Source organism: Mya arenaria, chromosome 7 (assembly GCF_026914265.1).
Source record: "Mya arenaria isolate MELC-2E11 chromosome 7, ASM2691426v1".
Taxonomy (NCBI): domain Eukaryota; kingdom Metazoa; phylum Mollusca; class Bivalvia; order Myida; family Myidae; genus Mya; species Mya arenaria.
In genome coordinates, this window is record NC_069128.1 from 17,677,490 (window position 1) to 17,690,897 (window position 13,408).

At 34.2% G+C, this 13,408-nt stretch overlaps 1 protein-coding gene across 1 annotated transcript in view; it reads left to right on the plus strand.

Moving 5' to 3' along the window:
- The first annotated feature begins 4,380 nt into the window (after nt 1–4,380).
- LOC128240975 (potassium voltage-gated channel subfamily H member 8-like) overlaps nt 4,381–13,408 on the plus strand; it is a 173,237-nt gene continuing 164,209 nt past the window's right edge. The window contains exons 1-3 of the mRNA XM_052957963.1: nt 4,381–4,406; nt 5,935–6,035; nt 6,247–6,901. Of these exons, the coding sequence (XP_052813923.1) occupies nt 6,832–6,901 (70 nt within the window). The 5' untranslated portion in view covers nt 4,381–4,406; nt 5,935–6,035; nt 6,247–6,831. The remainder of the gene's footprint in view (nt 4,407–5,934; nt 6,036–6,246; nt 6,902–13,408) is intronic.

The window sequence follows — 13,408 nt, forward strand, 5'->3', positions numbered from 1 at the left end:
GACGTGTCGTGTGCAAGACCCATGTCTTTACCTCTAAGGTGAAAGATACACTAAGTGTTTATTCACAAGAGAATTCTGAATATAAGGACATAACAGTGTATGTTGTCAAGTATGGGTGGTATTTTTTATGTTCAGAGGCAATTTAAAATATCTTGCCTTATGTATTTGACACGTAAAGGCAAGATCAACTTTTCATGTACTGACCTTGTTCATAGGTCAATGTCACATTCGGGGGCATTCGTCACATACTGTGACAGCTCTTGTTTATAATTGTTCATCGCTGTGACATTTTCATCATAAGGTACGTGCATTTGTTTTCTTGAACCTTCAGCCTTAAAATGATTATATTTTACTCGTTTTTTGTTGCTTAAAGATGATTTAATTATATTTTATATAAAAACCTGTATATCCAAATCAGTTCAACGGAGAGGGCAATAGCGTTTTGTTTCATATTATCCGACAAACATTAAAACCATAAAATATATATCTTATGATTTTCAGGCAGATTTATGAACTAATTGATCAAAACAAAAAGCGTATTTGTATACAGATAAAAGTATAAGCCTTTAGTAATAAAACGCCAACATATCGCAAACAATTTTTATCTGTGCACAAATCATATATAAATGTTTGCTTTTTTGTTTTTATCATAAGAAATAAATGAGGTATAATAAAACCTTATTTACTTTCTTTGCATCAGGCTATATTGTGCGCCTTAGACATTGACACCAACTGCTTAAGAGTATATATAGAAAACACTTCCGTGTAATAAAATCATTTAGACAAATTTATGAAGAGTTTGTTATATATCATTCCCTGCAATGCACTGTATTTAACCTTGATACAATATTCGTAGACATGTTGATTTCCTACTGATATTCTTCCACTTATTACCGTATATCAGATTATTACTCGTTTATGCGTGCTTATTACTCCTTGAAATACGTATTGAAGACGGAGAGCGATGCGGTTTTGAGTTGTTTTTAATAAAGAGGCAGATAAAACAGTGTTGCTTTTACATCTCCCGTTGGATTTCTGTATCAATTTTTGGACTTTCATGGGATTCTGAACGTCATTTTGCTAAGAATAAATATACTCAGATATGTTTGAACGCCATTGATATACCTAATGTGTTCCACCTTTCGTTATCAGGTGAATTGGTCCAAACCTATTTATTTAACAACAATTTTGAAACAAGTTCTTACAGCATTATATTAATATTAATCACTCTTGTTGGCACGCTGTTACGCGAGAGTGTGGTCTTTAGTGTGTGTTAGTGTGTATTAGTCGGTGTGGGGGGTGTGGGCAGAATACCCGGATATAAACAACTTGTACGGTCTTACAGGATGATTTTAATCACTCTTGTTGGCACGCTGTTATGCGAGGGTGTGGTCTTGTGTATGTTTATTGTATGTGTATGTGGTGGGGGGGGGAGTACCCGGATGTAAAACACTTGTACGGTGTTTTTTGGTTCCATGGTGGTTTACAGACAAAAAAGGTTCAAAGACTGGTGTTCTTACCTTGACGACGAAACAATTTCCGATACCTTAGCAGAACCTTATCCGGAATAGTCCGCCAATGATCGTGGGAATACGGGCAAAGCAGAGTATTGCCGATCCAGAAGGATCACTATCTCATTAATTGGACACTGACAGTTAAACAATTGGTTATCAGCGCAAGTTCATTAATAAAGGATATCAATCTACAAGTAGCTTAATTCTTCTAATAGCCCAGAATCAAGACGGATTGTAATGTTCTAGTGGTCCGACATGTCTGCTAGTCACAGATTCAAGTGCACGACAACTGATTGTATTATATAACTATTAACTGATAGCATCAAATTGGTTTAGCATATAGGAAGAAGGTTCATGATATTTATGGTTAGGGGAATCGTTACACAATTCTGGCATTTTCCTACCTCAAATTAGTTTTGTGAAGAGGTTTTTTGTTAGTTATGTTATTATGTTAGTTAACGATGCACCGTAATTTCAACAAACAAAGTGACATTTGCAATTCAAGCGATGGTTTGCTACATTCTCCACCTTTCCAAAAGTAATAAACTGTTTTTAAAGAGCTCTTTTGCTTGTATTGTTACAGCTCACATACCAATTTGCAAATAATTGTTATTGTTTTCTGATATTGTCTTATTATTTATGTATCTTGTTTTGCATCTTACAGAGACTTCCTGTCTTCCTTCGCGTTTATATTTTAGTTTTCTCTTTCATAGAACTCTGTATTTTATTTTGTAAAAAAACTTGTACAAGCTTGCAAACAAAACAATGTCAGATATTGTCTACCTCGTCAATGTTTCAAGTTTTGTTACAAACAAAGTTGAAAGTGTATCCAACCGCATATCATTTTCTAGTTTTCTTTCAACGTACTGTAACTTCGTTTGTAAAAGCCATTTACCAGCTTGCAAACAAAACACTGTCAGATGCTGTCCATCTCGTTAACGCTTCAAGCTTTGTTCCAAACTAATTCGGTAGGGTATTTAATCGCATTTCATTTTCTAGTTGTCTAAAAAAGTACTTAACGTTTATGAATCAGGCCATGTACAAGCTTGTAAATACAATACTTTCAGATATCGTCTACCTCATAAATGCTTCAAATATTGTTCCAGACAAAGTTGATACTGTATCCCACCGCATACCAGCTTGCAAACAGAACACTGTCAGATATTGTCTACCTCGTCAAGTTTCGTCCCAAACAAAGTAGAAAGTGTATTCAATTGCATTTCATTTTCTAGATTTCTAACAATGCTCTGTTACTTTTCTTACTGCGAGATATTGTCTACTTAGCTAATGCTTCAAGTTTTTCCCCTAACAAAGTTAATACTTTTTCCCAGCACGTTTCATTTCCTAGATTTCTAGCAACGTACTTTCACTTATTTTGCGACAAACCAGGTACCAGCTTGCAAACAAAACACTGGCAGATATTGTCTACCTAGCTAATGCTTAAAGTTTTGCCCCTAACAAAGTTGATATTGTTTCCCCTCCGCATTTCATTTTCTAGATTTCTAGCAACGTACTTTCACTTATTTTGCGATAAACCAGGTACCAGATTGCAAACAAAACACTGTCAAATATTGTCTACCTAGCTAATGCTTCAAGTCTTGCCCCTAACAAAGTTGATACTGTTTCCCACCGCATTTCATTTTTCTAGATTTCTAGCAACGTTCTTTCACTTATTTTGCGACAAAACTACCAGCTTGCAAACAAAACATTAACAGATATTGTCTCCCTCTTTCCTCTTTAAGTCTCCAGCTGTGCTTGGTTCCAGCGAAGGTATCGGTATTTTCCTACTTCCTGGGTCTTTATTGACTACAGTGATGATGATATCGGTTTGTGATGCCACATGCGGAGACATTTTCCCTGTGTATTGGGTATTGGTCACTCGAACTACTGAGTTATAACTCTTTTGCAGAGAGATGGCTTTGAACGTGTGAATTATTCGGTGATTCCGTCGACTAAGGCGACAGTATGGGCAATTATTCTCAACTGCAAAGATACCAACGATGACTTCGATGATTCGATTCAATCTTTGCGTTCTGGAAAGGATGGTTACAAAAAAAATATGTGTTAATGTAGAATATGAATAAGGATTAATTCCGCGTGTCTGAATTTTTCATTTAGCAACAGTTGGTGTCCAAAGTGAAAAGTTAAACAGGGCAATGGGAAATGGATATAAATATATTCCAAAGATGAATATGGAAAAAGAATAAAGTGAAAACTAAAAAGTGAAATATATATCAGTGTTAGCAGAACACATATACGTATATGTAAGTTGGAGTTTAAGAGTAAGCTTGATTATCTTTTTAAGGAAATATAAATATATAAATAAAAAAAATGCATTTTATGCATTTTTTGGTAAGTGAGTATTTCTTAAATAATTTAAGCAGAAACGGGCTAATGTTTATTGAGTTCTCTTTATTTATTAATGGCACACAGTGATAACATAATGTTCCAATAAATAGTATATTGCGTGGTATGAAAATTCTCTGCTGATTACATACCACCACTTTATCAATAATAATTATAAGTGAATCCTCATTAATAATGAATTTTCACCATGCCACGACACGGGGCTTAACTTTTCCAAGCTGAATAGAACATATTTCTGGTGAAAAATGAGCGAACAATTGAGCCTGGTTATAATGGGAAAGCTATGGAAAATCACATGCCAATTATTGGAAAGATATACGCTGTAATGAATCGCAGTGGGCTGTCTAATTATTAATAATATTTAATGGATTATGGACGGTGCTAGAATATTACTGTTATTATGCGAAACCATTGACTTGCCAGGAATTACATTCAACAGGTTTCCTGATAGATATCTGAAGATTAGTTTTCATTCTTTGAAAGACGGTCGGCAAGTAATTTTTTACTCTGAAGTGATTTAAAGATGTAAGCAAAAGGGATAATTTAAACTGTAATATTATATTTCTAACATTTTAACAAGTTTTGAAAATAGCTGTATTAGCTCTCGGAGTTTATGTTTTTATGATAAGGTTAATTGACGCACTGAATCAAATTGGAATTTATATACCGTTTTGAAATGAACGTGTCAAATAGTATCTTATATTAGACAAAACGAATTCATTCGGACCCTTCTGACGTCAACAAACACGAATTTCTCAGAACATCTTAAGCAGGCTTAAGTAGCTTATTTTAATTTCAAAAAGACTGCGCCTATGGTAAATGCCGCCGATTGTATATTGTCGATTTGTTTCCATGGCGTTAGTCTCACAAAATTTGATTTTCTAGCAATGAAATGGAATTGTCTTGTACATCACGAAGCTTGTGAACAGCTCTGCCAGGCCATACCAAGTTGATTGTATGTTTAGAATCATCAAGCAGATAGATTTTGGGCCTTTGGAAACAAAACCAAAACAACATCAAGAACAAAAAAAAAAAAAAAAAAAAAAAACAATGAGAAAATTTATTAGGAAACCGCATTTATGGATCTTATTACAAATAACCAGTCACGTTTGATTGTATGATTTTTAAATCGCATAATATCAGATTAATCTTATCTTAGTTTTTGAATTTACAAGGGTACAATTTTACATAGAAAGCACAGACTGAACTTGTTTTGACCAAATTTAATGTTAATATTTTAGTCATATTCTACATTTATGATAAGTTCTTCACAAACGTGTTTTAAAACAGTATAGAAGTTGTCACGCTTTTATTAATATGAAAAAAAAGAAAGTAACAAAGTTTCATTTATTCAACATGTCGTTGTAAGTTGTTTAGCTTGGCGCAAAAATGGGAAAGTCACGTGACAGGAATCTATTTTTACCTCACGCTATACAGTACCTGAGCGCAGAGTGTTCTGGGAAAATTCGCTTTATATATAATACTATTCATATGTCAAAATATTTATGTAATAACACATTTATAGTCTTGTCGATGCAAACGTACCCAAAACGTACTACTTGATTATTTTTTTATAATTTTTTATATCGTTATAAAACATGCGGGACCCTTTAAAAGCATGCGGTGTTTATATCTCTCGAAGACGTTGATTTAGGGAGGTTTTATGTGTTTACTTTTTCCTGAGATATGTTTTTCCTGTCGCATTGTTATGTTTTGTACAAAACACTGAGCTTATTAAGTAGAGATAAAACTATGATGATAACATACAATCAAGTTGGTTGATTTTGGAGCCTGATGCGAATTAGAGAAACTATTTATTTAAAGTCTGAATCTGCATTAAAAATACAATCAAATTGGTTTAAGCTGAAATATGACGTTAAATACTGGATTAGCTTGGTATGGCCTTCTTTTCTATGCTTGTAAAGAATACGGGGAAACGGTTCGTGCCACGGAATTATTTCTCACAAAACTGAGTTGTTTATGGCTTAAATAAAGCCCCGTATTAACCGGAAAACCCCCGAACGCTCTTGCCTTACACTTTCTCATTTTCTAGATATGTAGAGTTTTTATGAAGCAGTACAAACATGACGGAAAATAAATCTTCACTTGTGACATGTCGGGAATTAAAGTCATCATAAACTCACATAAAACAGGGTAACATTGACACTAGTTTGGTAGTATATAATTATTAAGAATCCAAAGAAATGGTATTGCAAATATGGAAAACATAAAAAAAACGCATAAATTGCATTCAGTAAACTCTGGTATTTCAATAAGTTTAGACATATTTGGAAATGTAAGCCTCAGAAGAAATGCGTGCGTCTGCTAAACAAGATATTTATAATGGTCTTGAATGTCGTTGCAGGAAAATAAATTAAAAAAAAGAGAAAGAAAATGCTTAAACAACAAATACAAATGAGGTGCCACATCTTGCAAGAATACGAACATTATATTGGTAATTCCAGAAGGACATAAAATATTTTATAGTCTAGAATGTAAAATTTGATATATTTAAAAGTGATTTACGGATAATGTGGGTGAGTATTTCTGAGAAATCTTACTGGAAATCGGTGACAAGTATGTGCTTCAAACAGATGGAATAATATATGTGTACTGGTCAGTGAGCTAAATACAAAAACTGTAACTACCAGTTTCCAGGATTTGTGTCCAGAAACCATATATCAACAAATGAGTTTGAAGCTGGTATCCATTTTTAAAAAAGTCGCTTATAAATAAGCAACATCGTGTGATAAGAAAATTCCAGCATTTTTTTCTGCTGTAGATATATTACAAGTAACCTTATTACGGTAAATAATTGAGATCAAGGAGTGCAAATTGGTCGATTCAACAGTTAAAATGTTGAAATCGACCGTGTGATAATTGAGATTTATATAAATTCCAATGGATTAATTAAAGGATTAAATAAGGAGTGCCCCTTGACCACGTGACCATGAAGAAGGGTCTCCTGGCACCGCAGAATACGTTTCTGGATACTATAGCAACCAGATTCGATGGAACTCGTAAGTACATTGTCGTTGTTGTGTATAGAGTGAGAATAGATTTTTACGAACGATATGACTATGTATATACTATAAGAATTATTGAGTCTCAACAGTTTTAGACGTATGTATGTTATGTAAGAATATGAAGTTTTCATTATGCACGAGTCAATTGTAACCACGGACCCCAAGATCCGGGGGTATACCGGGGATAGCGGGGGAAATTGGCCGTGTTTTGACCTTCCATGTGGTCCCGCAGTGCCGAGTGAATGCGGTGGTTTTGTTTTCGTGTCGAAAACAGTGGGGATTGGGCCTTCCCTAGGAAGTCCCCATGGTTTCGGTGGCATTTGGCGGGAATTTTACCAGCAGTTTGTCCCCGCTGGTCGGGGATTTTACCTGGGATCGGCTGGACCGAAAGTCCCCGTTATTCCCCGGATCTGTGGGGAGGGTGGGGGCGTGGTTATAATTGACAAGTGCATTATAGATGTAAGGTGTATCAACATTGTTTGTTTTCACTAACACAACCGACCCTATTTTATCTCCCGACCTCACACTTTTTTTGCCGTAGTGTTGATTTTCATTCGTAGTTTCTTAAACAAATATGCATGTTTTGAGTGAACATGTTAACATTTGATCATTTGTTATTTCGAACTTAACAAGATATATATACTCTGATACAGGTCGGTTAAGTACAATCTCGGTTCTCAAACAAAAATAGAAAAATGTAGTGCCTCCCTCCCTGCCCTTTATCAGGTGTTAGTGGAAACAAAGGACCTTTTTTAGGCTTTATCGTTGTTTTGCTATTCCACAATATTTAAAAAAAGGACATTTGCAAGTTTTATTTTACATGTTTATTTTGGTAAACACGAAAGTCAGCAGGAAAAAACCCTCATGCTATGCATGCTTCATTTGTGTTTTTTACAAGTTTAAAAGGACATGCAACTATGCTGGTTAGAAAAAATGAACACTTAAATTCAATAGAAAATAGTGTTGTTGATTTAAACTAATTTATCGTACACTTGTATTGCTTGCACAGCATTTACTGTATATGTTGTATATGTTGTTTTCTTGTTTCATTGGTGTATTATGAACATCTAGTCTAAGAGAGGATATTCCTTTATTTTCAGTTGAGGTAGAACATTTCATTTTAACGAATTGAACGACAGACTTTCACGAGTGAAACTAACATATTTTTTTCTAGTGATTTTATGTTTATGTTTCCCCGCTTCGCCCCTCTTTCTTGTTGCAATCCCTATAGGGAGCCTCAAACAGATGACATGTTCTCTGCCATGTTCGCTGCACTAGACATTCCATGCTAGAGTAATGTTTTCTCTGGCGTTAGGTTCCATGCAACTAACTGAAGAACACCCAATGGTTTATGTTATTAGATAATTTAAGGTTTTAGTTAAGCAATTGTATGGCGTTATTTGTTAAAAAATATTCGCGATGTGTGTACGTTTTATGCATAAAAGAATTTGTTTAGTTTTAATAAAGTCAAAGCGTGTGATCTCATATATGTTCTTATCAGGTATAGTAAGTTTATGCAACAATTTATGAAATTTTAACATATTAATTGTTTTTAACCTAATTTTCTGTCATGTGTTACTTCCCTTAAAAGCAAATTATCCACTAAATCAAGCTTTGCAGATTCCAAGGTAAAACTTATTTTAATCACTATTTCATTTTCTTTGTCAAACAAATACATTTACGAAACTCAAAAAAAAGGATACATGTTGGAGTTCTCTTCATTAGTATGTCACTTGAAGTACTTTTTTTATATTTTAATAAACACAAATACGATTATTTTAATACTGTTCCGGAATAAATTAAAAAAAACACAACAGAACCACTGATTTTTTTTTAAATATTGGAACATTTTAATTATATTTCGCACACTTATAATCCAATTTAAGAGATGTTCCGAACAGTTTACTTTTTCAATATTGAACAACATGAAAACCAGTATACTGGTGTTTAACAGCTGTATGATGTTGTCAAAAAGTTTTAGAACTGGAACGCGTGTATGCAATCATGGTACAAGCAATCCTATTTAACAATCAGTGTTGCTTTTCTTGACTCCCAAAATATTCATGTTTTGTTTTATTGCAATCAAATTTGAAAAAAAAAATAACTAAAGTTGGATACAGCTCGGTTTAAAAAGTGAAAAGGCTCCTTTAGTTGACAATGGGCGTGATAGCATAAAATGGACGATTTGAAGTTAACTTAACACTTCCATTGTTGCTTTTGTTGAAACAAACGCACGAGGATGATCTTGTCCTTACACACATTGTTTACATAATATTTTCCTTTAAACTCGTAAAGAGTAAAATGTCAATCTGGATGTTAAGTGATAATTACTTACAACTTTCATTAAAATCTTGATTAATAGAATAATCAATTTCAAATTTGAAACATGGCTCAGTACTGTTTAATAGTCCACAGAGAATCACTTTATTGCTATTATTTTGCATGTCAAATATTTGAATTCTCTGAATGATCCCGGCTTTATTCCACCCAACTACATCGAATGAATTTCAAATCTAGCAACATCTATTACTATTATCGAAATTGCGCACACATCAAAGGAACCAAATACCGCCATCAGCAATTTGGTGTATGTATCGCGTGGAACTAAATACTGAAGAGGCGGGTGTATCCCTTGCAAAGCAACCACACATGCATATTTCACATTGGTTTCACTTCCACATTGCAAAGCAACCACACATGCATATTTCACATTGGTTTCACTTCCACATTGCAAAGCAACCACACATGCATATTTCACATTGGTTTCCCTCTCACATTGCAAAGCAACCACACATGCATATTTCACATTGGTTTCACTTCCACATTGCAAAGCAACCACACATGCATATTTCACATTGGTTTCACTTCCACATTGCAAAGCAACTACACATGCATATTTCACATTGGTTTCACTTCCACATTGCAAAGCAACCACACATGCATATTTCACATTGGTTTCACTTCCACATTGCAAAGCAACCACACATGCATATTTCACATTGGTTTCACTTCCACATTGCAAAGCAACCACACATGCATATTTCACATTGGTTTCACTTCCACATTGCAAAGCAACCACACATGCATATTTCACATTGGTTTCACTTCCACATTGCAAAGCAACCACACATGCATATTTCACATTGGTTTCACTTCCACAGGCTTATTAAACACTAGCCTTACATTACGCTTGAAAGAAGGGTATCTGAAACCTGTTTTGGGGCGGTACAAACAGATTCACTCATCGATTTAAAATAACATTACGATAGTGCTTTGTTTAAATGATTGCCACTAACGTTTCGCAAACATTAGTAGAAAAAGTTATTTTCAAGATATGGTTGTTATTGGTGTTAAAAATAAAACGTTTGCAAATACATTGGAGCTATTTCTTATGTCATAGTTTCTATTCTTAAATGCTTTAGAATGAAGTTAAACTTACGTGTAGTATTTCTCATAAAGACAATGGTATCGAATTATGGTATGAATGTAAAAATACATATAGCAGATCAAAAACGTTTTCCGAAGTAAAGAAGCTTTACAATTTAAACATCCCACGTAACGTAATAATATTGGTCATATGTGTTTAATTATGAACGAATATCGTCAATTTTGGATGACTTTATAATAACTGTAAGACAGGAACAATAGCCAATTGTATGAAACTTTGATAAGTTTTCCATAGGTTGTCTTATGCCTAGTTTGCAGATTTGAATGATTTCATTGTTTAATTCGGGAAATTCGAGCCAAGCACGAATGCTTACATTCAGCAAAAACAAAGGACCTTAACATCTAGTTCGAGCCAACGAGAAAATCGACCCAAGGGAGTTCGAGCAAACGAGAATTGACTGTAGTTATTACAGGATAATTATTGACCAATCAATTTACATTTTGGCTCAATTTGACCAGACGACTAAGAAATGCTATTAAATTGAATGTAGTTAATAGACAAAAATAAATACCGCTTGTGTCTTTCTAATACACCTGTTAAATTGTTTTATGTTAGTAAAGCTAGTGCAAATAATTGCAGACAAGTTCTGTCACCATGGTAACCACATTAAAACTGTAAGACATATCTGTATAGAAATATAGATCTGCATACAACTAATTGCATAAAAGATTAATGCGTATAACATTTCAACCGATTTATAATGTCTGGTATAAATGTCAACCTGGATAGTTAAATGGCATCCTGTCTGACAGGAGCTACATTAGTTTCTTTTACACTATAAGTTTACATTATCTGACTACAATATTTATATGAAAAAACTACAAAAACAAGCTCAGTAGCCAAGAGTTTAAACATAAACCCCGTTTGATGGCACAGGGTCAACGTCAAAGACATAGAACACAAAAACAAAAAAAAATCACAAACAAGAAACATGGAAGACGAGCACAAAACTTCACAAACAAAATAGTGCATATATACTATACAAAAACACTAGGTGTGTTTATAAAGGATTGTTAGATTGTTAGGTACCGCCTTGGAATGCTCAGTGAAATGTAAATTTACTGGGGGGTTAAACCACGAGTTTGCGTGCAGAGCCTCACTCTTATCCCAACAATCCAGAATAAACTTAAAAGGTGAATCTTATCGAAGTATGCATTAACTTGAGATAACTCAATAATAACAGAAATACTATGCTGACAATGTTTATTTAATTACGCAATGCCGTTGTGCCTGGTAAACTTTACCAGAGCTCTGGGGCGGTATTCAATATTCAACTGAAGTTAATCTGATGGTCATACATCATTGATTTCATTCACTCTATTGGCCAGTTATAAAAACAAGTAATCCGATTAGCTACATCGTTCTAAAATATAATAAAAGAGATCAACTTTGAATACCAGCCCTGGTCGTCTTTTAAATTACAATCTGCCCACTAGGAAGGGGCCTAATACATTGATAGAGGGACAGACAACGTCCCTATCGTTAAAGATGAACTCTTTCTCCTATAATAGGATGTACCACAATTAAGACAATCGTTTTAATTTACCGAAAAGGATGAATCTATATTGAAAACGATTGTTCTTATGAAGGATAACGTGTTTTTACACCATTACAATTTTGTTATCAGTAATTGATATTTTCCATAAATGCATTATCAAGTAATTCGTTAAAGGGTAATCACTCAAAATAATTGTTTGTTAAACATGTGCATTTATTGAATTTGAATACGAGTGTCACTTAAAGTAAAAATATATTATAAGTATTAATTTATAGTAATAGCTTTTTTGAATCGCTCTCGCGTCCGTGTTCAGACTGGTGCCCTTTTTAAGAGGCCATGCGAAGGGACCCCTTGTGGAAAGGAAGGGTGAGAGTCGAATACCAATACCGCTAGACCGCTCTCACCCCTAAAATGTGTTTAAAAGTATTTTCTATTATTCTAGATGTGTTGGATAATATAGGGGGGGGGGGGGGGAGGTTGTGTGAATTTGTTTACCCTTGCATTCAGGTGTAAGGCCCATTCAGTGAGCATATGTTTATATTTTATTGTCATTCTGCTTAATTAAACCGAGAAACATTGATTCTAGGCTCGTTTAAATGTCAAACAATGCTTGGATTTTTAATGGAAGACATGAAGAAACACACGTCGCCCTTTATTCACTGAAGAACTACTATTTACAATGTACTCATTTTCATCTTGCTTCTGAGAAAATTCTAAGTAGGTCAAAATCAATTATTTAGAAAAGTTCCACTTCTGCAGACAAGAGAAAACATCAATTTGAAATTTTATAACAGTAGCAAGCAATAAAATAAGACAAAATAAAGTTTCGTACTCAGATATTCTTCCGGGAATATTGATATTCACGACAAAGTTCTGGTTTTCATTTACGTGATTTTACTTCATTGGCGACAGGGGATTATGGCAATTGAGATTCCACCAGACTTTCCTATGCTACTGCATTTTCATCTGCAGTATTTTTATGCACTTTAAACTTTGTTTTATGTGTCTGGCAAAAACGAATCTTGAGTCACGTATGAATAGTATAAGTAATAGTTGACATGAAGTAAAATCTTAATGATTCAGAATGGGTGGGGTAAGCAAAGCAAATCAACTGCTTCTTAATCATTTAGAAATTTCTTCAGGTAATCGAACTGACTTAGAATACAACCTCATTTGCTGACACATTGGCAATACAAAATCTGAAGCAGGGAGTGTGTATCGGATGACGGAGAGTGGGCGGACCTTTAAACACCCGCGAAAGTTGAAATTCTTAATGATTAAGTGTAGTACTAAATGATGATTATCTGCACTTTTACTTGGCTGAAAACGTAGGTTGTTTTCTAAGGCCAGAAGAAGAAAATATGTTGTGGGTTCACTTGTCCAAATACATTGGGTAGGTAGGTTTTTTCTTAGACTTTATGTTAGAGCGTTATTGCCATCATTGGAGAATGGCGTTAGAGTAATTTATTGTAAAAAATGTCAGTTTTTTACAGTACATATGAAACACATACTAATATTTTGCACGCCTATTTCGTAGATAGGGTCGGGTAACCCG